The sequence below is a fragment of the Podarcis tiliguerta genome, assembly GCF_965153285.1.
Source record: "Podarcis tiliguerta genome assembly, chromosome: 3".
In the NCBI taxonomy this organism is placed as follows: domain Eukaryota; kingdom Metazoa; phylum Chordata; class Lepidosauria; order Squamata; family Lacertidae; genus Podarcis; species Podarcis tiliguerta.
This window is the reverse complement of record NC_139536.1, coordinates 67,240,522-67,267,451: the sequence shown is the minus strand read 5'-3', so window position 1 is coordinate 67,267,451 and position 26,930 is coordinate 67,240,522. Positions and strand designations below refer to the sequence as shown.

Below are 26,930 nucleotides of genomic sequence, written 5' to 3'. Positions count from 1 at the left end.
CTTCATTCATTCTGTGACATTGTCATGTTGCTGCATCTGATTAGTTATGTATTGGCCTCTCGTTCCACTCAATATGTGATCCTGAATTTGCTGGGATAGAGCCATATGAATATTGCCAGTTAGAAAACAGCTGAGAAATTATAAGGAAGGCAACATCAAAGGCACAGAAGCAGCAGTAGTGAATATATATGCGTATGTATATGTATATGTATATTTCTGCTCTGTCAAAATAATAATAATAATAATAATAATAATAATAATAATAATAAAAATTTTTATTTATATCCCGCCCTCCCCAGCCGAAGCTGGGCTCACCACTGCCTCCTTCAGTTCTCCTGGGAATGTCCCGGTGCCAAGGGACAAATTGATGGTTCATTCTGTTCATCAACACTATTGTTGATGATGAGAAACAGATGACTAAAATACTAAAATAGTAGCACCAGGGAACCAGAAATTCCTAGAATAAGAAGAGATGGACCAATAATAATAATAATTTATTATTTATACCCGCTGATCTGGCTAGGCTTCCCCAGACACTCTGGGGAAATAGTCAACTCCTTCAGAAGAATAAAAAGAAATCTTGCCCACACTTCTAACAAGTACTACATTGATGAGTCTCTTTAAGCCTGAAATAGCTAGGCTGCGAAGCCTTCTGAAGCAGGGAGTTCCACAGTGAGTGTGCCACCGCTAAGTCAGTTCCTGTGCCTCATAGCCACCCATCTAACTTTACCTGGCTGAAGAATGTAGAGCAGGATGACCTAAGCATGCAGGAGAGGCAGCCATTCCCTCAAGACACCCTGGACTCATCTGCAGTTGAGCCAGGAGGGAGAACCATGCACCATTCATGTCCACGTTGGGTTGTGGGTTGGTGCAGAGCTCATGCCCCACATAGCAAACATTTGGGAGTGCTGGGCCTGATCCAGAGGTGGCACCATCCACACCACGGTTCTGTATCGAATGCCTTTTCTGGATCAGGAATAATATCTTTCTAGGCAGGTACAGAGGGTCAAAAATATTAACTGTCCACACATAGTGACTTCAGATACGGCTTCACTTATTTCTTTTGTGTTTCCTGGTTTCAATCTTCTTTAAGAATGCAATTCCAATTTCTGTCACATCATCCCCCTTCAGAGTGTCTTGGATGAAAGTAACTTCAGCAGCCAGATGTATCTGAAAATAAGTAAGTTTGGCTAAGTAAGTGAAAGAAAACTTATCGTTGTTCCACATTGTAGGGTTTTAAATTTTTTTTTAAGAGGGTGCACTATAATGGGTGGGTGGGGCTTATAGAATAAAAACAAACAAGTTTAAAACAACAACAGCCGATTAAAAGCGTAATAAAATGTAATGCAGAATGAAATGCTGACAAACCTTGACAAAGGTCAAAAACAAAGAGCGGAGAATAAAACACAACAGCTCAAACTTATTTTAAAGCTACAGCAAGATTGAAAAGGGAAATGAAAAGGTGTTTTCTTTGTGCAAAAGACACCTTGAAACACGGGGGCCAGGGGCTGCCAATATGGTGCCTGTGAATGCTGTGATTCACTTGTGGTCTTTGCCTGGTGCCCACGAAGCCTCTGAGCCCCTCACATACTTCCTGCTTAGCCATGAGGGGCTGAAGAGCAGATACAGCCCAAAGTGAAATTCTGTAGAGTGACAGTCTTTCCCCTTTCAGCTCTATGTGCTTTCCAAGGCTCAGGTCAATTCTACTGAAAAGTGACCCCCAAATGTAGATGTGCCCATTCTTTGAGATTGTGACCTTCCCCTTTTCTGTACAGAAGGGCACAGCTAGCCTGCTTTTTTATTTCTTTTTTTAAAAGAAAAATGCATTAACTGACACAGCTGCACACAAGTCCATTAGCACTTATCTAAATAAGCAGACTTTTTTTTTTTAAAGCAGCACAATGTAGCTTCCACAAAACAACTGGTTGGGAAAACACAGCGAACACAGTTCTGTTTTCTCCGGCTTTCGCTTTCAGATTTGTGCAGATCCTGGCAGCTGCGGCTTTCCCTTGGGGCCAGTTTCATTTCCTAATGCCCTCCCCAAGGGTAAGACAATTACTGCAATGTAGCTCTGCCCTTCTTACAAGGGTCAGCCAGGGCTTGCATTGCTGCCACGTGACAGGTTCAGATGCCACCCCTTATGATAGAATGTAGGTGGGTGTTTGTTTGGGTGGGTGTATATTTTAAATGTAACTCACCTGGAGACCTTTTGGGTGGCAAGTAACTAACAGTTTACCCCCCTCTTGCTCCGCTGCTTTCCCCTAGGGAAAGCTGCTCTTTAGTGCTGTTTTGGAGCAAAGGGCAATTTGTATTTTCTCCAGATTGACGTTTGCTCCAATTTAGCACTAAAGAATGGGTTTTCGTGGAAAAGGAACTGTTCAAGGGGAAAACCACTCAGACCCATGCTTTCTGGGCATGGGATAAGCAGAAGTGTGGATGAGCCCTATTAGTTTTAATAATTACAACAGCAGCAGAGGAGGCCAAAGCAGCTGTCGGCTGCTTACCATTTCTAGAGCACCTCTTATGGCACCACACAAGAGACTGCAATAGCAAAGTGAAGATCTCCCCGCCGGCAGCTCTTCCAAAAAGTCCACCAAGGGGTTCTTGTCCAGAATGAGGGAGAACCGTGTGGAATTACTGCAAGTCACAGTTGGCACAACACCCAGATACATCTTAAAAGCAACCTGGAAATGGAGAGGAGAACATGCATCCCATCAATACTGTCTCCAAGTTTTCAGATGGAAATGGTTACCAAAGGAAAGTTTGTTAGCTTAAGACAGGGATGGGGGACCTGTGGCCTTCCACATGCTGCTTGACTACAATTCCCACCATCCCTGACTATTAGCCAGAAATGATAGGTTTCGTTTCCTGGCTTACGACAAGCCCAGATGAACATTTGTTTGTAGTCAGCAAGAAATCAGGTTTGAAATCTACTTAACTGTAGAAGAGTTTTCACAAATTTCAAATGCAAAAATTGATCTCCTGCATTTGATGGATATATGATCACTACAATTGATTTCGCTTTTGGCAGTCACTTGATTACACGGCCCCTTTCCTTCTCCTCCAAACCTACATCAGTTTTATATCAGTTAACAGGTATGTAAAAATGGTTTATTTGTTTTTTGCTTACAGCGTGCTCAGTTTCACACTGGGCATCTTATGACTTTATACAGTGGTGCCCCGCAAGACGAATGCCTCGCAAGACGGAAAACCCGCAAGACGAAAGGGTTTTCCGTTTGCAGAGGCACTTCGCAAGACGAATTTCCCTATGGGCTTGCTTCGCAAGACGAAAAATGACGAAAAAATTTGAATTTTTTTTCCACTCCAAAACCCCTTATTTTGAATCGCTAAGCTGCTAAAAGCATTTTAGCAGCAAAACCGCTAATCTCCCAAGTGTTAAAAAGCCGTTTTTAGCCCTTTTTTAGCCAATAGCGCTAATAGCGCTACTCCGTCAATGGGCTTGCTTCGCAAGACGAAAAAACCGCAAGACGAAAAGACCTGCAGAACGGATTCTTTTCGTCTTGCGAGGCACCACTGTACGGGCTTATCACCTCATTTTCATAACCATAATAAGATGGGAAAGATTGTGCCCATTGTAGGCCTGGATTGCATTCCAATCTGCAGTAGGGGTACTAAATGAATATAGAGCGCCACTGTCATTCTTTAAGAACAAGGGAGGTATTCATGTTGAGTTTCAGCACCTCTTTTTCTAGAAAAATAGCACTACCTACCAGTAAGGAGGTTTAAGCTGGATGCTCAAGTTTGGACTGCATGGCTGAACCAAGTTATCATTGTGTTTCTATACAAATAATTTAGGAACAGACACCATTTTGGAACCAAGGTTATACTGCCTGTCTTTTCTTGCTGCTGTATGGATAATCACACAAATCTGACCTTTGAAGAGCTTGTAAGCAAACCATTTTTCACTTACCAAATGTGTAGTCTCTTTCTATGCTAAGGGAAGTGGAGAATTTTGGAAGCAACTTAGAAGGGGATATTTTAAAGGTCTAACAACCTATATTTCCATGCTTTGCTTTGGCTGTATGTTTTAAATCTTTGCTGGGGCTCTCTCACCAAATAGAACTTGCTCCAAACCTGAATCTAGGCATCCAGGGAATTCTTTTTTTATTATTAAACCGTATCTATTTATCTTTTTAACTAAACCAAACCAACACACTGGTGATTGGGTACCTTTCAGTTTGATTGCAAAATGGGACTACTAGAAATAAAGCAGCTGAGCCTGGCACCCCCTCCCCCACTTCAACAAAAACCAGAAACAGGCTTTAGACCTTTAACTAAAACTATAAATATGGATAGTATGTTACTATGGGAGTAGAGTACTTGTGAAATTTCCACCACTGAATAAAAAAACCCAAGAAACAGTTTACTTATACTTTATTAAAATAAGTAAATGAAAGCATTAAAGCACTGCAGGAACAAGTTGGCTTTGTGCACTTTTCTATCCATATCTATGTAACATTATTTGCTTTTTATTAGTTCCCTTGCTTGCCCCTTTGAAGCAACAAATTGATTCTGATTGTGCCACTATTGCAGTGCCATTTTCAGAAATTTAAGCAAAGAGCCCTTCATTATACCTTTGCTGCTCCTTTCTCTGCTGTGCTATCTTCTTGAAAATACCACCCAGTTTCATTAAATGTTTCCATCCAACTCCGTGTTGTGATTTTACAAGGGAAACATGAGCTATTTTCTTTCCTCAAAACCCATGGCAGCTAATAGGATTTTATTAGTAGGCATTATTATAGTAAAAAACAACAACCCAGCATGGTACCTCCATTTACATAAGGCACTAATACTGCAAATCAAACCCTCTTTTGCACTGTGGGTTACGGGTTTGTGTGTGTGTGTGTGTGTGGTGGATGGATTGGGTGGATGCGTGCTTCTGTCCTGCCCAACCAGCCAATGCCTGGAAACTGGATCCCTCCCCCCAAAATTGAGATCATTCTTGTGATCATCCTCACTAAGAAAGGGACACTTGGACATAGCCTTGCCTCGTCGAGGCAGCACCTGTGCATACCTGTGCAATTATATCTGTCGTTTCAGAATAACTCCGGCACTTCTTCACAGAGGAGCGAGCCAAGAAGTCTTCAACTAACCTGATGCCAATGTTATACCCCCTGATGAAAGAGAGAACAAAAAGTCAGTCGTGCACATTTGATACTTCTTTGAACTTACAGAGGCATTTTTGGTCAATTTCCTGATCTCTAGCCAACCAACTCTCTGAATCACTCAGATGCTCCCATAGCCCTGCTGACAAGGTCCCTCCCATGTGTCTCTAAGCAGAAAAACCATGTGACTGATTGGGTTGCTGGAAAGGCAGCCCTAGTAAGAAAGCTCTTGTTAATTCTGTTGTTATTTAGGCCTATCCGGTACAGCCACTACAGAAAAAATGAGTGGAGTTAGGACTGCTTCAAGAACAACATTAGCCACCATAATCATACACTGGTTCTGAGCACGGTTGGAGCTGTTTCCCTGAAGGCCAGAGAAACAACAGGGAGTGTTTTCTACTTTGAATCCATTTTTGTTTGTTAGTTTAACACAGGCTTCCTCAAACTCGGCCCTCCAGATGTTTTTGGCCTACAACTCCCATGATCCCTAGCTAGCAGGATCAGTGGTCAGGGATGATGGGAACTGTAGTCTCAAAACATCTGGGGGGCTGAGTTTGAGGAAGCCTGGTTTAACATTTGTTTTGTGACCTTCATAGAGAGAAAGAGAGCAAGCAAGCAAGCAAGCAACAATGAACATTTTTCTATTATAAATATCTGTTTTTACTTAATCATTTTGCACTTATTTTTTTAAAAAAATGGGAAGAGAAATAGTGTGTGGCTTGTGTATATTTTGCAGTAAGCTTGGTATTAACCATTTTCCTGCGTTCACTCAGAAAAAGCTGCAGCAGCTGCTGGGTGGGACAAAGTCAATCAAGTCCATAGAAGTACAAAGAATAATTGGTGGGTTGCTTTTTTAGAGAGGAGACAATGGCACTCTGCACACGTGTAAAGGCACACTTCCCTGAATAAGTGCTGTGTAAGTCTTACTGTGGCGAAAACAGAAAGGTTAAAAAATGCAGCCCTACCAAATAAAACTGTTACCAGCTGCTGCTGCCAAGGAATTCCCAAGTATAAGGAACTTGAATGAATCAACATATTGCTTTTGCCAGCCTGAAAGGCTTTAAAATTTAAAATGGAAGAGATAGTATTTAATGGAACTTTTTAACAGATCCATTTGAAGTTTAAATGAATTCGGGGAAAAGTTCCATTAAACTCTCTCTCTCTTAATCTTAGTTACAATTCACAATCAGCTTTACCGGAAAACCAACTGCAGTTAATGGGAAAGCATTTAAGTAATATGGGATGAGAGCATATGACACAAAGCCAAAACAGACTATAATAGCCAAGTAAATTGATATAACACAAACATTTCTTGTAGGCGGAAGTTCAAAGTCATGCAATATTTGTTTATTTCCAGGGATGCTAAATGCCCATTTCAGCATTGCAATACAGCCTTTTCCTACTGCCACAATGAGACTGATGAAGGCTGATGAGCTCAGTGATCACTGCATGCTGACTGACTGCTGGGGGGCTGGGGAAGGACCCCAAAACTGGGTGGGAACTGGGAGATGGATGAAATGGAATATACTCAAAGAAGACATGTCTGGATCAGCAAAGTCCCACTTGTAGCTGCAGAACCTGCTGTTAGGTTACCAGACATCCCCGTTTCCCGGGGACAGTCCCTGGATTTACAAATCAATCCCCTGACAAAATCCTATCATTCCTATTGAAGTTGAAAAGTGTCCCCGGATTCATTGAAAAAAATCTGGTAACCTTAACCTGCTGTCAAAAAGGCCATCGAGGGGATCATCATCCCCATCAGTTGAAAGCTCCCTGAGAAAATACTGGCTTCATCTTGAGAGCCAACCTTCCCATGGAAGTTTATAGGACTATGCCAGCCAATGGCATCTATCCCATACATTACAGTGCCATTCCCCATCACTTATCTTGCCAGACCTCGAGGGGCTAGAAAAGCAATTTGATAATTGTCCTAGAAAGGGATGGAATAACAAACCAAATCTTGTGTGGATAAACAGCCCCTCCAAAAGTTCCACCAATCTCCTGGATTTAATTCCCCCCCCCCCCCAGACAGATCCCAATATGAGGAAAGCAATGTTAAATGGATATCATTGCCTGCTAAGCTGATATGCAACCGTGTTTGAACCTGTCCTGGCTACTTACATGCTGTCCAAATATTTGTTCACATCTTCATCCTTTTCGTAATCCTTACACAGCTGAGCCACCAAAGCGCCGTAAGTGAGTACAAAAAGCTCTCTGCTCTGCCAATTAAGGGAGATACAAAGCAATGGTCATGGCTTATTAAACATACTGAATTAGGAGGAAACAAATTATCCTACCCCACCCCTAAGCTTTTCTGTAAATATCCTGTCTAACGAAAAGGCAATGAACTCAGCATGTGCTGCATAATTACATAATTGCCTGCACTGTCCAAAAACTAGTAACACAGTGCCATATTGACCATGCCCAGGGTCAGCCCATCCACAAGGCAAGGTGAGGCAACTGCCTCAGGCGGTTGGATCCACTGGGGCAGTAGATCCCAATGTCTATCCTTCTTCCCCCTTTGTTCCTGATGTAGATCTTCTCTGACCCCTTCTTCTGACCTCAGGTGCCAAAATGCCTTGGGCTGGCCCTGACCATACTCAATACGAACTCTCAAAAAATCCCAGTTTCCCAGGGAGATATATTATAGGGTAGATGCAGAAGTCTTTCAGCATACCATATGATGTGCTGATGCAGAGGATGAAACGGTGGGTAAATGCCAGTCCTAGAACACAAAGAGAAGCATATAAAAGAGAGGGGGGAGGAGAACAATAAAGTCACACATTCCTGTAAATTGCTTTGTTTGAAAGATAGAAAGCGAGGAGGGGGAAAATGTGATGGAATAAAATGCAAAAGCTGATTAGAACTAGAAAGGAAAGAATTCACACTGAATCAGGTGAGTAATAACAAACGCACAAATGGTTTCTTTTGCAATGTCTCCATAGAATCATAGAGTTGGAAGAGACCACAAGGGCCATCGAGTCCAATCCCCTGCCAAGCAGGAAACACCATCAGAGCACTCCTGACATATGGTTGTCAAGCCTCTGCTTAAAGACCTCCAAAGAAGGAGACTCCACCACACTCCTTGGCAGCAAATTCCACTGTCGAACAGCTCTTACTGTCAGGAAGTTCTTCCTAATGTTTAGGTGGAATCTTCTTTCTTGTAGTTTGGATCCATTGCTCCGTGTCCGCTTCTCTGGAGCAGCAGAAAATAACCTTTCTCCCTCCTCTATGTGACATCCTTTTATATATTTGAACATGGCTATCATATCACCCCTTAACCTCCTCTTCTCCAGGCTAAACATGCCCAGCTCCCTTAGCCGTTCCTCATAAGGCATCGTTTCCAGGCCTTTGACCATTTTGGTTGCCCTCCTCTGGACACGTTCCAGTTTGTCAGTGTCCTTCTTGAACTGTGGTGCCCAGAACTGGACACAGTACTCCAGGTGAGGTCTGACCAGAGCAGAATACAGTGGCACTATTACTTCCCTATTACTTCCAGAAGCACACCTTTCCACTCTCCCAATGAACAAGCAACTGCATTTCAAAACTCCACCATGTTGTGAAATTTCTATGAAACCAGAAGAGAGCAGGAATCGCTGTGTGCTCACAAAGTCTCTAGAGGGCACACCACAGCCTTAAAGTACACTTCAGGACCACAAAAACTCACACAGCACAGCTCTGGAAATTTCTGCCAGTGACTTGCATGTTCAGTGGGGCCTCCATCCAAGTCTGTGTGCCTAAGATGGTAGCCTTAGTGAAAAGTAGCCAAGCACTCACAAAGGGCTCCTACACTTGTGCCCTTGAAATGCAAGGGAGTTGCACAGCTTGAATACTCAGTGGACCCTCCTATCCTTTACTATGTTGCAAGACCTCAGGGAGAAGCTCTTTGTGCAGATAGCATTGTGGGGGCATCTCAAGCTCCAACAAAAAGCTAATCGGGGTGTCTGTAAGCCCATTTCAGCCAAGGCAGTTCTTTACCTGCCCCACTCCTCACTGGTGAGTCAAACTAGGAGGACTGGTGGGTCAGAATATGCTTGCAGGCTGGAGATTCCTCATCCCTGCTTATAGCCACAGCATTCAGCCTTTCTACCTTGAAGGACCCCTTTCGACCTTGATGTGTCTGTCAAGGGAGCCCCACCATCGTGTAGAGGAGGCTAAGCCATCTCATATCCTTTATTTTCATGAGACTCTTGGGAGGCCCACTGGGCTTCGCATCGACTCTGCAGGAACTGAGGACAAATCCCAACACAGTGCCTTGCAAGTGATGTGCAAAGAACTGAGTCCTGATTTTCATTGCAATCGCAGTAGAATGGCCTCCCCAGGGTTGCAGTGCTAATAAAATAAAATAGTCCCTTGCCTTGTCACATACCTGCAATTAAGTAAAGGAAAAGGTAAAGAAAATATGGCATATTACAAGTGACACAGTTAAGTGTCACCTGTAAGATAAAGGTAAAGGGACCCCTGACCATTAGGTCCAGTCGTGACTGACTCTGGGGTTGCGGCGCTCATCTCGCTTTATTGGCCGAGGGAGCCGGCGTACAACTTCCGGGTCATGTGGCGAACCAGAGCAGCACACAGAAATGCCGTTTACCTTCCCGCCAGAGCGGTACCTATTTATCTACTTGCACTTTGACATGCTTTCGAACTGCTAGGTTGGCAGGAGCAGGGACCGAACTACGGGAGCTCACCCCGTCACGGGGATTCGAACCGCCAACCTTCTGATTGGCAAGTCCTAGGCTCTGTGGTTTAACCCACAGCGCCACCCGCGTCCCAAGTGTCACCTGTAGTTACACCCAAATGCTCCTGGCAGGCTCCTGGCAAACACAAATAGCCACGGAAACTATCACTGTACAGCACAATCCTAGGCACATCTACTCACAAGCAAGTCCCATTGAGTCTTGGTCCTGTATACCTGAAGGAGCATCTCCACCCCCATCGTTCAGTTAAAAAAAGAAAGAAGTTCATGAGGTCCAGTGCCGAGGGCCTTCTGGCAGTTCCCTCCCTGCGAGAAGTGAGGTTACAGGAAACAAGGCATAGGGCCTTCTCGATAGTGGCACCCGCCCTGTGGAATGCCCTCCCATCAGATGTCAATGAAATAAACATCTATTTGACTTTTAGAAGACATCCAAAGCCAGCCCTGTACAGAGAAGTTTTTAATGTTTGAGGGTCTTCATGTTTTAATATTTTGTTGGAAGCTGTTGAGAGTATCTGGGGAAACACAGCCAGATGGGCGGGGTATACATAATAAATTATTATAGGATTATTATTATTATTATTATTCTAAGTTAAGCGGCATAGACAGAGCCCGTGGACATTCTGAAATTTACACAGAGGTGACTCAAACAAGCACAGGGGGAAATTATGTCTGGCAAACTTCTATATAATGCCTTACACTCCTAGACTCCACAATGCAACTGCATATGAACTTCTTTCTTTTTTTAAGGAATAAAAGCAGCTTGGAATTGTATGCAAGTCAAATGTTTGGAATCAATTCTTTTGATTCCTTGGTGTCAAGTAAGACTTGCTCAACTGTATGTTAATTGCATATTAGCCTCTGGGGGACTATAATTCAGTAAGAGTATTCAGTGTTTGGGGAAAGAAATTGATTCAAGTGATCAGAAATTCATTTCTGGAACAATAAAACTGGTGGCGCTGCTATTAACTGTTGTGCCATCTAGTGGCCAAAAAGGGAAATCTTTAATAGATGATCAGAATTAGGAGAGCGAGAAAGGAAGGGTGCTTGTATGTGGTGGTGGTGAATGGACAAAAATTGCAGTATCATTTGAAGAAAATATATTCCTGACTCATTCATATATAGACACAGAACAGGTTTGAAGTCTAGTCTTTTTGATGTCACTTTGAGAAGCATAGAATATCTTACAAAACCAACTCATTTCCTTTAAGAAATCAATTTATCTTAAAGGTAAAGGTAAAGGGACCCCTGACCGTTAGTTCAGTGAATTATAAACTTTTAAGGAGCTTACAAACAGGTGCCAGCATGGGGAAAAAAGTAGAAAGGCAGAATGTTTAACTTGATTTTCTATTTCTGTCTGGCTGCAACACTCTAATGACACACACACACACAGAGAGAGAGAGAGAGAGAGAGAGAGAGAGAATGGATTGTGTCTGTAAGGTTTGAGTTCAAATTCCTACTTAGCCATGAATTAACCAACTGAAGTTGAATCCTTAATTTCCAAATATATTCCCCAGGAGCAGGACTGGCCCAATACATTTTAGCGCCTGAGGCAAACCACACAATTGCACCCTGCCCCCCACCAGGGAAGAAGAGATGAGTGAAGATCTAAGTTAGGAACAAGGGCGGGGGGGGGGGGAGAGAGATAAAGTTCTTCATTAGGATCTGCTGCCCCTGTGAGTCCTGTCCCTTGAGGCAGTATCCTCACCTTCCTCATGGGGGGGCCAGCCCTGCTGTAAAATTCTGTACAATTCTGTCCCACCCTCAGGGACTTCACTTTCCTCTCTTGCACTTTTGTAATGGCTAAATAAATTATTGCATGTTGTTGCACCGATTCCCCCCCCCCCCTGGCTTTGTAGGTGTGTAGGTTGCTCAAGGAGAGGGATTAAGAGTTCTGTAGGATGATATATTACAGGGTTTCTCAACCCAAAAGGCCTGAAAACCACTACTTTAGAGGAACAGTGGGGTGCTTATGTGATACTGCTGATATGTGGAGTGAAAGGTAACATCCCTTCCTCCAATTCCTAAAGATGTGGTGTACCAGCAGCACCAGACAACACCTTATGGAAAAAGTTAGATTTCCGAGAGTTATCTGAGAAGAGGGATTGGCTGTTGAAACTGTTCTGAGAATTGTAGCTCAGTGAATAAGGGGGTCTCCTAAGAACTCTCAGCACCCTTAACAAACTACAATGCTCAGGATTCTTTGGGGGAAGGCTATGGCTGCTTAAAGTGGCAAGATACTGTTTCAAATGCATAGTGCAGAAGGTGCCAAAGGTTTCACGGGTCTTCCAAAAAATGTGATCTTGTTGGAAATCATCACAATAACTACAACAAGCATGGAAAATTGCTCTCGGGCCCCAAATAAGAACATGGGTCAGGCCAAACATCATTCTGTTTCCTATAGCGGCCAATCTGATGCCTATAGGAAGCCCACAAAAAAAGGAAAGAAACATTTCCAGTAGCCACAGATAGACCTACCCTCCACAAATTTATCTAATCCTCTTTTAAAGCCATCCAAATTGGTGCCCATCACCAACAGCCATGAATGGAGTGAAGTAGTTCCTTCTTTTTAAAGCATCTTTGTTTTAGAAGAAATAATAAATATAATCATCTTATGAACAGAAAAAACTTAAATAATTCAACCACGAGAATGTTAAACTGTTCAGTCACAGATATACCACCAACACCTTACATAATGATAAGAACTCCATGACTTGATATTAAAAGAGGCTAACACCAATCTTGTGACAGCAAATCTCTATACACTGTGCAAATAAGTATTTCCATTTGTCCTGAATATCCCACCATTTACCTTCATTGAATAATCTGGATTCTAGTATCATGAATGAGGGAGAAAAAGCCTTTACTCGCTTTTTCCCTAAAGCAAACTAGCAAGGGTTGAACAGTGTAACCTCTCCTCCCAGGGGAGCTGTTCCAGTTCTTTGATGGTTCTGGCTGCCCTTTTCTGAATCTTTACAACTAAAATGCTCCCTCCTGGGTTCTCATTTCAAAACAAAAGATGAAAATGCATTCTATATCCCTAAACATGTTGAAATTCTTAGCTATATGTCCTAGCTTGCAAAACATGTTCTTATTAAACAGAGCAGCACATTAATTTAAAGAGGAAAGTTTTATATTTGGTAGCATTTACCTGTCCAAATAAGACTTACTATTTTGGGGTTCTCTGGTCTTCTGTTTGCTGGCCGTGACATTTTTCCTGGGCAGTAGTAGAGAGTATGCGATTCCCTGTTTATATCCTTTCTTCTTCAAAAAGCATTTTCCTTTTCCATTACTGGATTCCTTTCTTTATCCTGGCTATTAAAACAACAACAACCCTTTACTACTCTCTGAAAGTAAAAGAGCTCTGGGTGCCACATTTCTTCTTCTGCTCCTCCTCTTATGCGATTCAAATCTTCCAAGAGAAATCTGGCAAGAAATCAAGCCTGCTTCAGAGAACAACCTGACTCAGATCAGGAACTGATCCATTAAAGCAGAGAGATTGCAAATCACATGCATAATAGCTGATCTCACTGCGTGACAAGCAAGACCAGAACATTCAGAAGTCTAAATACTGTATGCCAGAAATATATAAAGCTGGTTATTTGGCATAGCCATAGTCTGTTCATGAATATCCACCTCTCACACATCATAATCACACACCTACGCTCACTCATTTCATCTCAAAAGCATTCAAATGGGAATTCACTCATACAAACATATGCCAGCTGACATCTGTGAAGAACACCAGTGGACACATCCATTCATCACACACACTCCATTCATTCACATCCATGTCCTGGCTTCAGTCCACAAATATCCACTGGCTTCTGAAAATGAACTCCAACCATAAGCATCAGCCTGCTTTAGCCTTGCTGTGTTCTCTGGCTTCTGAGTACAGACTCCACCAGCTTCTACCTAACATCATCTACCAGCTTTTCTTAGGTCCACCACTAGACCTAGGTCAGCTTTCAACCATGGACATCAGCAATGATGTGTTATCAGTTTTCAAGCCACAATCCCACTCAGCAAGTGAGCTTGCCTTATTATCACTCCATAGCATCTTGCTGCCAGATGACCACCTACCTGTATTATTCAGCAAGCAGTTCACCTCCTCCAAGTGGAAGAAACTGGGGCAATGTTGAATGGCATGACCCCCTGCATTTTATTATTTTATTATAATTTATTGAATTTATATACCGCCCTATACCCAGAGGTCTCAGGGCGGTTCACAGAAAAGATTTGCTGGTTAATAGGTCCTCATTTATATCCATTCAGCTGCCAACAGCTTCTACGGCATCACAAGTAGTCCGCAGTCATCCTAAGCTCATTTGCCAAGTAGAATGTTTCTGGGTAAACAGTCATAAAATCGCACAGCATATTTTGTACCTGTTTTTGCAACACAGGCTAGCATGTGCACTTGATTTTTAAAAATAATTATGTCTCAGTTTCTATCCAAAATTACAATTTTTATGCATGCAGATAAATGATTGGTAAGTAAATGCAAGATGATTGATTTCCAATGCGTATGCTGAATCAGTGATCAATTCCCACTGAGTTCAATGGGTTTTAGACAATGATCCTATGTGTTTCCTAGCAACAAAATCCTTAAAACAAAGTGAAACTTACCTCTGAGTTAATACAAATAGGATCGAGCAGCAGGGAAGGGGTTGCTACATCTGAAAGGACAAAAGGCTGCAATCCTATGCATACTTTCTTGGGAGCAAACAAACATGAAACCAAGCAAGATCTACTTCTTAAATAACATGAATACATGAGGAAGTGAAAACATTACTGCTCTATCTGCCCCCCCATACATGGCCTCTTTGATGCTGGATGCAATTTATCTGCTTATTGATGATCACATGGTCTTAGCAAGCTGGCAGTGCACCACCACTGTCACACAGACTTTCATTATTGGCTGTCCAAATTTCCTATATCTCAACTGTATTGATGTTCCACTGTCATCTTGATCTCCATTTCTTCACTAATGCGTTTTCTAAGTTAAAAATTAAAGCATGGAAAGGCTTTGCTCATTCCAAAGCTCACTTAAGGAGAAAAAACAAACAATCCTTGCTTCAGACAAAATCAATGGAGGAGCATAATATGACTGAGGCTTAAAGAAAAACCATTAAATAATGCATGCGGTGGTACGATGGGATAGAGAAGCTAAAATCTCAGAAACAAGTTCTACCGAGGGCAAATCTTTTCCAAAATCTTCCTCTTCCTGCCAAATCTCTTATTATGGAAGTACGTGGAATATTCCACAGCATGGAACCAGAAATTCCAAATGCCCAAATAGGGATTCTGTAACATGAGGGGAAACGAACAGGGCTCCTCCAGAAGATACTGATTACCAGCTGGGACATAAGGGCTCTGGAGGTCTTCAAGGTATCCTGGACCCAAGTTGTCCAGAGCTTTGTATATCAATACAAGAACTCTGAAACAGCATATGGGAAGCCAGCAGATGTTTCAGTAGAGGTGTCAAATGCTTTTGGCCACCTGTCCCCATCAACAGTCTAGCTGCTTCATTCTGCACCAGCTAGAGCTTCTGCACCAAGTCGAAGGGTAGCCTCACATAGCTAGTTCACGATACAGTCGCCAGACCATTGACTGGGGCTGGTCAGTGGGAACACAACTCAGCTGTGCTGGCACCTGCCCCATTTCTAAGAACAATTCAAAGTGATAAGGTTTAACTTAATCGTAGGAATATCTCCTACAGGTCCCCAGTTACCTGGGACAAGGCTAGTGGTGACCGAATGGAGAATATTCCCTCCGTGGAATTCCTTCCTCAAAGAGGCCTGCCTGGCACCAGGTTTATCAATTTTTTTTGCAGTTTTTATATTCCCAGTCGCGTGTGTGCTTTATTATGTGTTTCATAAGCTATTCCACAGAATCTGCTGAAGGATAGTACAGAAATGCTTCAAATGAATGTATATTTATAAAGTATCTTGGCTGGGTGTGAACACCACAAAAAGAATGATAGGATGAAGAAAGATAATTGTAGTCGAGTCAATTAGTTATGCACAGCTGGAGATTTCACAAATGCATCTCATGTCCCTTCTGCCTTTGTTAAATGTTTTGTTATAGCTCCATCAGACCTTTTCCATATGCTCTACAACTCTCTCTAATTACAATTTGGCCATTCTGAGTTTAATGGAATATCCCATCCTGAGCAAATGTTCATAGAATTACAGCCTTAGGCTTTTTGAATGAAATGTGGAGTATAATAAATTATCTTGGAAAACTCATCTGCTTTCAGAATTGGCAAAAGACAAGGCACTTGGTTGTCTAAGGAATAAAATCTGAATAGTTCTCATAGCAAAAACATAATAAATGGATCAACTATTTGCTGCTCTTTGGTGTAATATGAAATCTGTCGACTGAGGCAAGTGTTTGAATCCAAATGTTAATGGCTGTATAATGAGAACTTCATTTTAAATTTGGTTCTCTGTCAATTCCAAAGGGTGATGGTTGTTCAAAGTTTTGGGGGATCAGCTATTCTGTATGCACTCTGGCTTCCGTCACGGTGTTCCGTTGCGCCAGAAGCGGCTTAGTCATGCTGGCCACATGACCTGGAAAGCTGTCTGCGGACAAACGCCGGCTCCCTCGGCCTGAAAGTGAGATGAGTACCACAACCCAAATTGCCTTTGACTGGACTTAACCATCCAGGGGTCCTTTACCTTTTTTATTTTTTACCTATGCAGTTTCAAACAAAGTGTTTCAAGCAAGATATTAAATTTTAAGAAGACAACAGTTTATTCACCCTTTCAATACAATCCCTTTATTTTATAGTAAATCTTAAAACGTTTTTGTTAGATGCTACAGACAGATCACCCCTTCTTCTGCCAATGTAACTGGAAATGAACAAGAGAATACTACCAAAGATTCTGGGAAATTCAATTCTTCATGTTGTTTTAAAATATAGCTTTTCCTGGAAAAGGCTGACTTCTTTTCGCTATTTGTTACTGCGCTCTGTTGCTACCAGTTGAACCATCATCTTCTGCGTGCAGATCTTCATTGTGGGATTTGGCATATCTGTTTTAGGATATGCAGTCCGGGATTTATATATATATATACATACAGTATTTATTTCTTGTGTACATTCACCAGCAACTGTATCCTTGAGAAAATATGTCTAGATTTAAAAGAAACAATGCAATGGCTCTGGTTTTTTCCTTTAGAAGTATTTTTAGGTTGTTAAATGCTAAGCTTTTAAGGGATCTCGCAATAACAGAAAATCAATGAGTTGAATCGAGGATAACCATGTCCCCTGACAGCTGAATCATCTCTTTCTTCTTGCTTTGTAGTGCCAGCTGGCTACTATGGAGTACTTCTACCTGCTGTTTACTTCCTCCTCCATTATAAAAACATTAGAGGATGGGAAAGGAAAATATGCCCTTACAGTGTTATGAATTACTAGTCTGAATTTACAACCTTCCGCTATTTTTTTGCATGCATGTCAAGAATGCCTCCAATATTAAGCTGGCAGCACATACCTACTGCCTGCTCCTTACTCCTATTTCTCAACATTCCCAGTCATCTGACGTGCATCCACAAGCCTAAAAGCCTGCCCTGTTCTGTATCACAGGTGAGGAACCTGTGGTCCAGGGGCTCACCTCATTTTGAGAGACTCCTATCGCTGCCTCATTTTTGCTTTCCCTCCTGAATTAATTTACCCCCTTTTCCTGGCTTTTAAAAACGCTTCCTCCCTCTTTCTATGCAGTCTTATAACAACAGGAAAGCGTTAGGACTGGTGCCACATGGGGCTTTGGAGGTGGGAATAGAAATTAAAGCTGCGGTCCTAACACACATTAACCTGAAAGCAAGTCTCGCTAAACTCAAAGGACTTATTTCTGGGCAGAGATCCGTGGGATTGCAATGCGCGGGCTGCAATCCTACATGCACTTTCTCGGGATCAAGCGCCGCCGCGCTGCTAATCTGTGTTTCCCTTCCATTCCCCGTTATCCCTGCAGGACTTTACGGAGCTGTTGCAACCCGTGGAGACCCCAGATTCCCTTCTCCGCATAACCAACAGAAACAAATACTGAAAGCGCTTCGAAGCGGAAGAGAAGCCCCGCTTCTTCCCGGCAGCCGTTGCCGGCTAGCCAGGGTCTCGGGAAGCAACGCGCTTGCTCTCAAGGCGAAGAGGCAGCCGTGGGAAAAGAACCGGGCCTGCGCGGCTCGGCGGCAGGCGCGACCAATCGTCGGCCAGAGTCACGGATTTCCTTGCCAGGCCGATGAGTAGAGAGGCCGAGTGGGCGGCGCCGCGTTGCGCGTGCGTCCCGGCGGCCTGAGCTGTGCCTGTCTCCTGCGCCCGCCGACTTCCTTTCTGCCCCTGCTCTGCCGGCGGAGGCGCTTGCGGGCCGGAGGGTTCCATGGCCGGCCGCGGGGGGCCATGACGGACTACGCGGAGGAGCAGCGCAACGAGCTCGAGGCGCTCGAGTCCATTTACCCGGACTCCTTTACAGGTGAGCGGCGGAGCCTGCGGGAACCTCCGCGTGCGGAGCCAGGTGGGTGCGGGCAGGGCGGCGGCGGCGCCAAGTTTCCGGCATGCGCTGCAGCTGGTCTTTCCGCACTTCTGCCTCCCGGCGCGGCGATCGCCCGCACTGCCAGCCTGCTCCGAACTTCCAGCTTTCGAAGTGGGAAACCTCCCTCCAAGGTCCCCGTCCCCCCTTCCCCCCGATCCTAACTGGAGACGTTGCCAAACTTTTGCCTCGCGATCCTGGGTGGTGGGGATTTGCACTCCACGCTTTGCAGCAGGGACAGCTCTCTCCGGATAGTGGAGGCGACGGTGCTCTCGTGCCTGTGTCCTCGGCTCTCAAGCTCCCCATAAGCCAGATGGGCCCCTGGCCTGATCCAGGCAGGGCTTTTCTTAGGGTCTTCACAGCTTCTCATGAGGTGCCCCCTCTGCCATGCTGGTCACCCATGAAGAGCAAGGCAGAGCAAATCACGCAAGTAGTCTCCTGAAAACCTGGCCCTCATTCAGTCATTAAACCTCTTAATACCACCACTGTAAAAGACTTATTAATTTGAAAAAAAAAATCATATCCTGCCTTTTGATCTTAATGAAAGAGCTCGCAAGATGGTTTAGCAAATAAATTACAGACCATGTTAAAACAAGAAAAGACATAACAATATGGTGTGGAACCACATTCTGTCCTGGAGTGCAGTTGGAGCCGTATTATGAAATGGTTGGGGGCAGATCTTGATTTTATTCCAGAGATACAAATGTGCACTCTCATTTTCCAAACTTTGCTTCACATGATTCTGGGATTGGATCAAAACATCCCTTGGGTTTTAGGCTTGGTTTTTGGTCTTTTGCACTGTAAGAAGCCTCTGTGGCAGATAGTTATTACAGTGGTACCTCGGGTTACATACACTTAAGGTCACAGACTCCACTAACCCAGAAATAGTACCTTGGGTTAAGAACTTTGCTTCAGGATGAGAACAGAAATCGTGCAGCAGCGGCGGCACAGCAGCAGCAGGAGGCCCCATTAGCTAAAGTGGTGCTTCAGGTTAAGAACAGTTTCAGGTTAAGAACAGACCTCCGGAACGAATTAAGTACGTAACCAGAGGTACCACTGTATGTTTGTAATACCAGATCACTTTGGATCACAGATGTGCAACTTTCAAAAGGTGTTTGTAGTACTTCTGAACTAGCATAAGGGTCATGGCATAAAATCGGGCTTGCATACCTGCTTGTTTCATGCTGTGCTACTATAAGTAAAGGATGAGAAAGCTTAGATATACTTGGAGTGGACCCACTGAAATGAATGAACATAAATTGCTTAACCCCATTTATTTTAATGGGTGTACTCAGGGTATGACTTAGCTTGGATTTTGCCCTACATTTTTATGTGTCACACTTGCCAAAAAGGTTAGCAAGCACTGTTTTGACTTTACACTGATACAAATGAAAACTGCTACAGCTTTGTATGGGACACATCCTTCATATACATTCAATGAAACTGGCTGTGTAAAACTAAATAAACCAGGAAGTTTTGTGCAGCAAGCCTGTGCTGTAGATGAGTAGTATTATCCCTGTTATTGCAGATAAGAGGCAACGTGTTATATGTGGGGCTGCATCTGAAGATGGTTTGGAAACTTCAACTGGTGCGGAATTCAGTGACCAGGTTGCTCACCAGGGGGGCAATACGGTTTCATTGAATCAGAATTGTAGAGTTGGAAGGGACCCTAAGCTATGTCCCTTCCTCAAAGGGGAAAGGCTCTTGAGTTAATAGAGGTTATTCCTGTCTAGCTGATTCTGGGATCTTGGTGAGCTGATATCTAATTGGTCTTTGAATTTCAATCCAATTTCCTATATAAAACAATTTAAAGAAAAGAGCAGAGGCTATTGTGTTATGGCTGATGAAGACAAAACCAACCAGCCTCTGGGTGGCGGAGGGAGAAAACCTTTATTGTCTTCATTTATGACTTCTTTCTTCAACAGTGTTATCAGAAAAGCCAATAAGTTTCACTATCACTGTGACATCTGAAGCAGGAGAAAATGACGAAAGTAAGTTGACTGCTGTTGAACTTTCATATGGAAAGAGATCTCCCACGAAGAGAAGACATTTGGCATAAAATGCTTAAAAGATTTGATTGTTTCTAAATTGTTAGGAGGTGGTCTGTTGATAACAGTGTAACAGTGCCAGGTCTGCAGATTGACACAGTCAGGTGGGCACATATGGGGTAAGGCAGTACTGCTAGTAAACTGGTCCCAAGCCATGTATGGTCTGAAGGGGCGAGCACTTAGCTGAAACAGACCAAGTCTAGGTCTGGTCAGGGTCTAGTTTGGAGACAGCCTGGAAACCGCATCTCTGTTGCATTGGGTTTCATGACAGAATAAGGTGAAGGATTTAAATGTAGTAAAACAAACAAAAATTTAGATTGTTAGGCCAGTTAGATTGTTGTTACTACAACAAGCGTAGTAGTAGCTTCTTTTGTTGCAGCTGAATGTTGTCATTGAAGCATTTTTATATTTTCACCATGGGAAAGGATGAGTGTACAGTGGTACCTTGGTTTACAACCATAATCTGTTCCGGAGGTCCGGTTGTAAACCAAAACAGGTTGTAACCCAAGGTTGTTTGCCAATGGGGCCTCCAAAAGAAAATGGGTTGTAATCCAAAAAAAAGGGACACGCACTTCCGGGTTTGACGTGGTTGTAATCCAAAACTGTTGCAAACCAAGGTACCACTGTAATGCAGTAGGGAAAACTGAGCTGCACTCCCATTAGAGGGCTTAGCACGAGAATCAGACACCTCCTTATTGCATTTAAAACAGCAACCATCACTTTGGCTGCAGGTTTCACACTGGTGTGTTTGTGTGTTGGGCCTTCGTCATAACTAGGTTGTGTAAATTGCTTCTAATATAATGAATGTCAGTAGGTGCTGTTGGCAGCATGAAGCAACGATTTCTCATGTTTTCTGTTGCACTGTAGCTGTCCAGGCAACCCTCAAATTCACATATGCAGAGCGCTATCCTGATGAAATCCCCCTCTATGAACTACTCTCTCAAGAGAATCTTGAGGACAGTGACATCACAGACATACTGAAATTATTACGGGAACAGGTAAACAGCATCCTCTTTAATAATGTTTAATAACATCAAGGTGCAGCAAGTTCAACTATTACCCCATGTTTAGCAATACAAATGCTTTACAAAGAGGGGAATAAAGGGTGTGGTTGTTTTTTCAAGCTCAAGGATAATGGGTTCTGCAGATAGGTAAAGTCGATAAAATACTTAATGGATAAATATAAATCTACTTCAAAAACAAACAATTCAGCTAATGTTGGTCCCTCTCCATTAGCTGACAGGGCACTTGAAAATATCTTACACAGTACCAGTAATAACACACTTTAGTTTATCACTATTCTGAATTGTATTATTATTACTAAACTCCTGGCTTTGTACCACAATGCCTTAAAAAAGCAAGTTTGCATTGAAGTGGTGGTAAGGAATCTGTTATGCACCACCATTGGCAATATGGCAGAGGGTTAAGGATAATTTAAGGCTGCAATCTTTATATGAACTTAGCAGGAAGCAAGTCCCATTGAGCTCAGTGGGACTTAATCAAAGTAGGATTGTGCTTTAGCCTGCATTAAGTTATATTGTGTATGATCACATGAATTCCAGGCTCTGCAGGTGGCTTTGGAAACCTTTCAGGGTAGCATTTTATTAGTTATTGCTCATTATAATAGACCATCTATTTTTCCCTTTTATGAAATGATTTATGAATTTTACAAAGGCATATCTGCAGGTTTTGATGTTATTTTTGTCTGCTTTTTTAATTGTGGCATCAGAACTAGACTGGCCAACGTAACAGTAACCTGTTATAGGATAGTCTATCCCACAACGCATTGGAAAGTGCAAATATGGCCTTTGTGCTGTTTTTGTACTAGTTGGGAATTGCAGGTCTGAGACAATATGAGTCTTGCTAAATACAAATAATAAATAGGAGTGATTTATCTTGAAGCTGTTGCTCCATGTGGATTTTGCATTCAGTATATCTATATTCCCCCCCCCCCCCCAAATTTTCTGCCTGCTTGGCAACATTCCTCCCACAGGTTTTGTTTTTGCTGTGCCATGAGGTGACTTCATTTCCTGCTAAACACTTTTCTGTATTTCAGGCAGACGAGAACCTGGGCATGGTAATGATCTTCACACTAGTATCGGCTGTGCAAGAGAAATTAAATGAAATAGTAGATCAGATAAAAACAAGGAGGGAAGAGGAAACTAAACAGAAGGAGAAAGAGGCAGAGGAAGCAGAAAAGGTGAAAGTTTAGTTGAAATTGTTTTTCTTATCTGCTGAATACAAGAAATCTTAGTGGACTCCCCGGCCTGGCTAAGTGTAGCTTTACTTTGATACACTTTGTGGTAAATAAGGAGGGCTGTTAAACTCACTTTGCCTAGTCCAGCAACCTCTTCTAAGTGTTGTTCTTGTCGTTGTTATTAAAGATCTGTAACCCACCTTTTCAACTGAATGATTCCCAAAGCTATGGGACCAAATTCAAGGTTTTGGTACCAATATGTATAGGCTTATCACAGCTCAAGACCAGGTTACTTGAGAGCAGTGCTATTTTTCTAGAACTCACCATAAGCGCCTCCCTTGTTCTCTTAGAATGGCAATGCTGCTCACCTGAGAGGTGCCAGAACTGAGTTCCGGTGAGCTCCAACTGAAAAAAAGCCCTGCTTGAGAGGCTGAGCCAGCAGGTCACTGCATTTTGCAGAAGCGTTTCTCCTTGAAGTCCTTAAAATGATGTCAGAAACCCACTCCACAATAACTCGGAGCTGGGATTTCATTGTAGCTGCCCCAGTTTTCTGCTACAAAATCTCTGCAGAGATATGACAGTTTCAGGAAACAACTGAAGACATTTTTTGTTCCGATAAGCTTTCCTGCTGGGTGAAAAGGTTTCTTCCCTAGGTGGTTTTTTTTGTGTATTGTTTTTTAAACAGTCAAGGAGGGCAGGGTTTTAAACTGTTTCTAGTTGGTTGGTTTTAGGATGTGTTTGAAAAATTGCCTTGAAGTTCAATGTGAAGTGTGATTTATAAATTAATAAAATAATAAGTTAGCTCTCAAGCACGCTACCCCAGCCCCCCACACATGTGTACTGCAGCCTTTAGTCCTTTAGAGGATGAATAGGGACAGAGTGTTTCTCATTTGTCCCTCAGTCCAAGAGTACCAGACAGCTAGAGCAGACTTGTGTGTTCTTGATTGTTTTTTTTTCTGAATTGTATATTAATATTGTTTGTTTGTTTTGGCCTTTCTGCATAGCAATGTTTCCATGGCACCCCGGTCACCATTGAAAATTTTCTAAGCTGGAAAGCAAAATTTGATTTAGAGATGCTAGAATTTAAAAGAAAGAAGGTGAAAGAGGAAGAACAGTCTGGCAAGAATAAACTAACAGGTAAGAGGTATCAGTTGCCTTAGGTCAGCCCTTCCCCAACAGCTGTGCTGGCTGGTGCTGATGGGATTTGTAGGCCAGAGTGGGTGGTGGGCCCCAAAATGGACTTCCGAAAGCCATCTAGGTGGCCACTGTGGGAAAGAGGATGCTGGGCTAGATGGGCCTGATCCTGCAGGGCTGTTCTTAATTTATTATGTTCTTATTTCTTACAGGGAAACAGCTGTTCGAAACAGATCATAATCTTGACACATCTGATATTCAGTTCTTGGAAGAAGGTAACTGGCGATTCCTATTTCCATTGCTACAAATTGTAATTATTCATACCGAGAACAAAATCTGCCCCTGGTAGCGGCCTAAATGCTGCCTCTAGCACTTTTGGAAGGGGTTAAAAGTTTTAATGTTTTGCTTGCTATAGGCACCTGGTGTGAAGCGCAGGATGTGTCCCTGCAAAAAGGGATGGCTGCCTGGCTCGTCATCCTCATTCACCCCCCAAATGTGGCCAATGCGCTGATGGAAGCTGGAGGGTGGCAAAGCTCTTCACCTGTGAGGGGAGGGGGTACGTCAAAGACAGACAGAAGCTTATCATGTCTCACCCCGGGTAGTGCCTAGTTTGGGTGTCTGAGAGGCTCAGGTTCATCACCTTGGCTGCTTGGCGTAAAGACAAAACAGAAAGGTAATGATTAAAAGTAAAAAGAATGCACCTTATTCCCCAGAGAAGCAGAGATATAATGCAGCCTTAATAATGTAGGCAAAATACAATTATTATTTTTTATTGAGTTTGTATACCGCCTTACACCCAGAGGTCTCTGGGCGGTTCACAAAACAGAAACAAAATATATTATAAAAATAACAACAACCCAATAATCCCCCCGCGCGCAAAAGCCACATTTTCAAAGGGCATAGGATGTCAGCCAAATCAACCAAAGGCCTGGTTAAAAAAAGGAATGTTAAAGATAAGGAAACATTTAAAAGGAAAGTTTTTGCCTGGTGCCTGAAGGTGTATAATGAAGGCACCAGGCAAACTTCCCTGGGGAGAGCATTCCACAGATGGGGAGCCACTGCAGAGAAGGCCTGTTTTCGTGTTGCCACCCTCCGGACCTCTCAAGGAGGCCTCAGAAGGGGTCCGGGAAGGTTCATATGGAAGGAGATGGTCAAGGGGTTTACTGCATGAGATTGTAGCCTCAATTATAAAGGGACCAAGGTAACAAAGAACATGTGGAAAATAAAAGCCGCTTTACTGTCCAGAAGATGTCACTGTTGTTCCATTTTGCCTTTTTGGAATGGAAAGCACTTGAATGCTCCGGTTTAATTAATCATAGACACAAACTGCAGGTTACATAGAATCCAATTATTCTTCCCTATATTTCTTTTGTTTTAAATCCAAAGCAGCTTGTGGAAGCTCAGAATGAAACAAGCGAGAGTGAGGAGAGCAGAGGCTTAATCCTTCCCTCAGTGTAAAACCCTTTCCCAAAGCTGATTTTTGACCAGAGGAGACATAAAGTCCCTATAATATAGGCAACTGGGAAAACTTCAAGATTATTGTTTTGAGGGCCCCTTCCCCATAATTTGTTGCATTCAAACACTGCTTAGGCTGTGTTGGGTTTAAAAATGTTTAAAAGGCAGAGGAAGAATTGGGATACTCCATATAACAAACCCAAAATGCATGTTGTTCAACAGCAACTGATGGCACGCAGTGGAGATCTAAACTGCCTTTTAGTTCACAAACCTCAGACACAATGCAGCCCACCAGACCTCTCCATCTGGCTTGCTTTAGATAATCTGTTTAATATAACTATGTAGAACAGTAGATGGCATTGACTCTTCATAGCAGGCAGTCCATCTGGTATTGGGCTTTTGAACTCTAGAATGATTCTAGAATGACAGTTTTATCTCTCTTCTCTCCCCAAAGCTGGAAACAGTGTGGAAGTAGATGAATCCTTGTTCCAGGAAATGGATGATTTGGAGTTGGAGGATGAAGAAGACGATCCTGACTATAACCCTGCCCATCTAGAGAGCGACTAGATGGAAATTGTTGTACCGACTTTACTGATCAACCTGTGTGAACATTTGTACAGAGAGACACCCACATATGTTTTGGTTCCCCTTTTACTTAAGACAAAAGTATTTTAATTCCAAGAGGCCACCTTCTCTGACATCTTTCATCACAGATAATAAATTGACTTCAGGTGTTTGACATTCGTGTTCTGGAATCTCTTGCGTTATAGAAGAAGCTGTACTGTGTGTTGAAGTTTAAAATGCACTTGAAGCGCTAATCTTACTGTATTGCGAAGGCCTTGGGTTTGAAACGAATGCGTTGTGCACAAAGCAAAACACAAAACGAGAAGCATTCTCATATTATCTTCAGTCCCAAACCTCCTTAGGACCAGTTGTTCTGAAAAGAAGTTGCTCTTTAGAACTCTCCCTTTCACAGCATCCAAAGATTATGGAAGTACAGTGGAGGTGTTCATTTTAATAATGATAAAGAGAGAAAGGGCGAGATGTACAGATTTGCTTTAGGAAGTGTATTCGGTGTTTGGCTCTAAATCAGGGGTCGGGAACCTGTGGCCCTCCAAATGTTAAACACAAATTCCCTGGAGTGGCTGGCAGTGTGTCTGACATCACAGCTTATCAGAATAATTTGGGGGTGAGGCAGTCACGACACCAGGGCAATGTGGGCAGAAGCACAGGCGGGGATGATGGGGGCTATAATTCAACAGTTGGAGAGCTACAGGTTAGTCACCCCTGCTGTAAAGGTCCCCCCCCTCCCATGTGATATAAGATTGACCATTCAACGACATTTACTTCCTTGTGATCTGTTAACAAATGGTGCCTGGTCCACATATGTACTTGGACTTCCAATTTCCATGTTAAGATCTAATCAGAGGAGGAGATGCTAGGGGGAAAAATGCAATTCCAAATAAAAATTATGTGGAATAGAGTGAAAGGTATAATTGGTTGTGTGAAAGTTTCTCCATAACATTACCATTTCAACGTTTTAGGTAAAACACCTTTGTTATCTTTAGAAACTCTATGATCTGTTTTGGGGTTTGATACCCCATTAAATTCTCCACTGAGAAGAATCTCATCTGTGCTGACATTAATAATTTCATTTCTTATCTGAAAATAATTATTTTATTGTTGAGTGCATAAATGCATCCTAGTAAATATTCTTTCACAGCACATTCCAAAAATAAATCTCTTATCTAG

At 42.8% G+C, this 26,930-nt stretch overlaps 2 protein-coding genes and 1 long non-coding RNA gene across 5 annotated transcripts; 2 read left to right on the top strand and 1 right to left on the bottom strand.

Moving 5' to 3' along the window:
- Positions 1–479: 479 nt before the first annotated feature.
- On the bottom strand, positions 480–13,808 carry TRAPPC3L (trafficking protein particle complex subunit 3L). 3 transcript variants are annotated; one of them, XM_083433749.1, is made up of 6 exons: positions 12,990–13,808; positions 7,804–7,851; positions 7,248–7,345; positions 5,036–5,135; positions 2,505–2,684; positions 480–1,170 (listed from the first exon to the last, which is right to left on the bottom strand). In XM_083433749.1, exons 1-6 carry the CDS (start codon positions 13,029–13,031, stop codon positions 1,051–1,053), a joined length of 588 nt encoding a protein of 195 aa, XP_083289875.1. In that variant the 5' UTR covers positions 13,032–13,808; the 3' UTR covers positions 480–1,050. The 3 variants fall into 3 exon arrangements, with proteins under 3 accessions (XP_083289875.1, XP_083289874.1, XP_083289876.1); XM_083433748.1 differs by lacking the exon at positions 12,990–13,808 and adding an exon at positions 10,006–10,162; XM_083433750.1 differs by lacking the exon at positions 7,804–7,851 and having other exon boundaries at positions 12,990–13,663.
- Positions 1,077–5,794, top strand: LOC310674501. Its single transcript, XR_014509620.1, has 3 exons — positions 1,077–1,180; positions 3,032–3,096; positions 5,062–5,794. It is a non-coding gene; the product is annotated as an uncharacterized lncRNA (long non-coding RNA).
- Positions 13,809–18,054: 4,246 nt separating the features above from the next.
- Positions 18,055–25,917, top strand: RWDD1 (RWD domain containing 1). Its single transcript, XM_083433746.1, has 7 exons — positions 18,055–18,287; positions 20,270–20,335; positions 21,260–21,390; positions 22,449–22,592; positions 23,594–23,726; positions 23,936–23,998; positions 25,633–25,917. The coding sequence occupies exons 1-7, from the start codon at positions 18,215–18,217 to the stop codon at positions 25,743–25,745; spliced, it is 723 nt and encodes a 240-aa protein (XP_083289872.1). The 5' UTR covers positions 18,055–18,214; the 3' UTR covers positions 25,746–25,917.
- Positions 25,918–26,930: the final 1,013 nt, after the last annotated feature.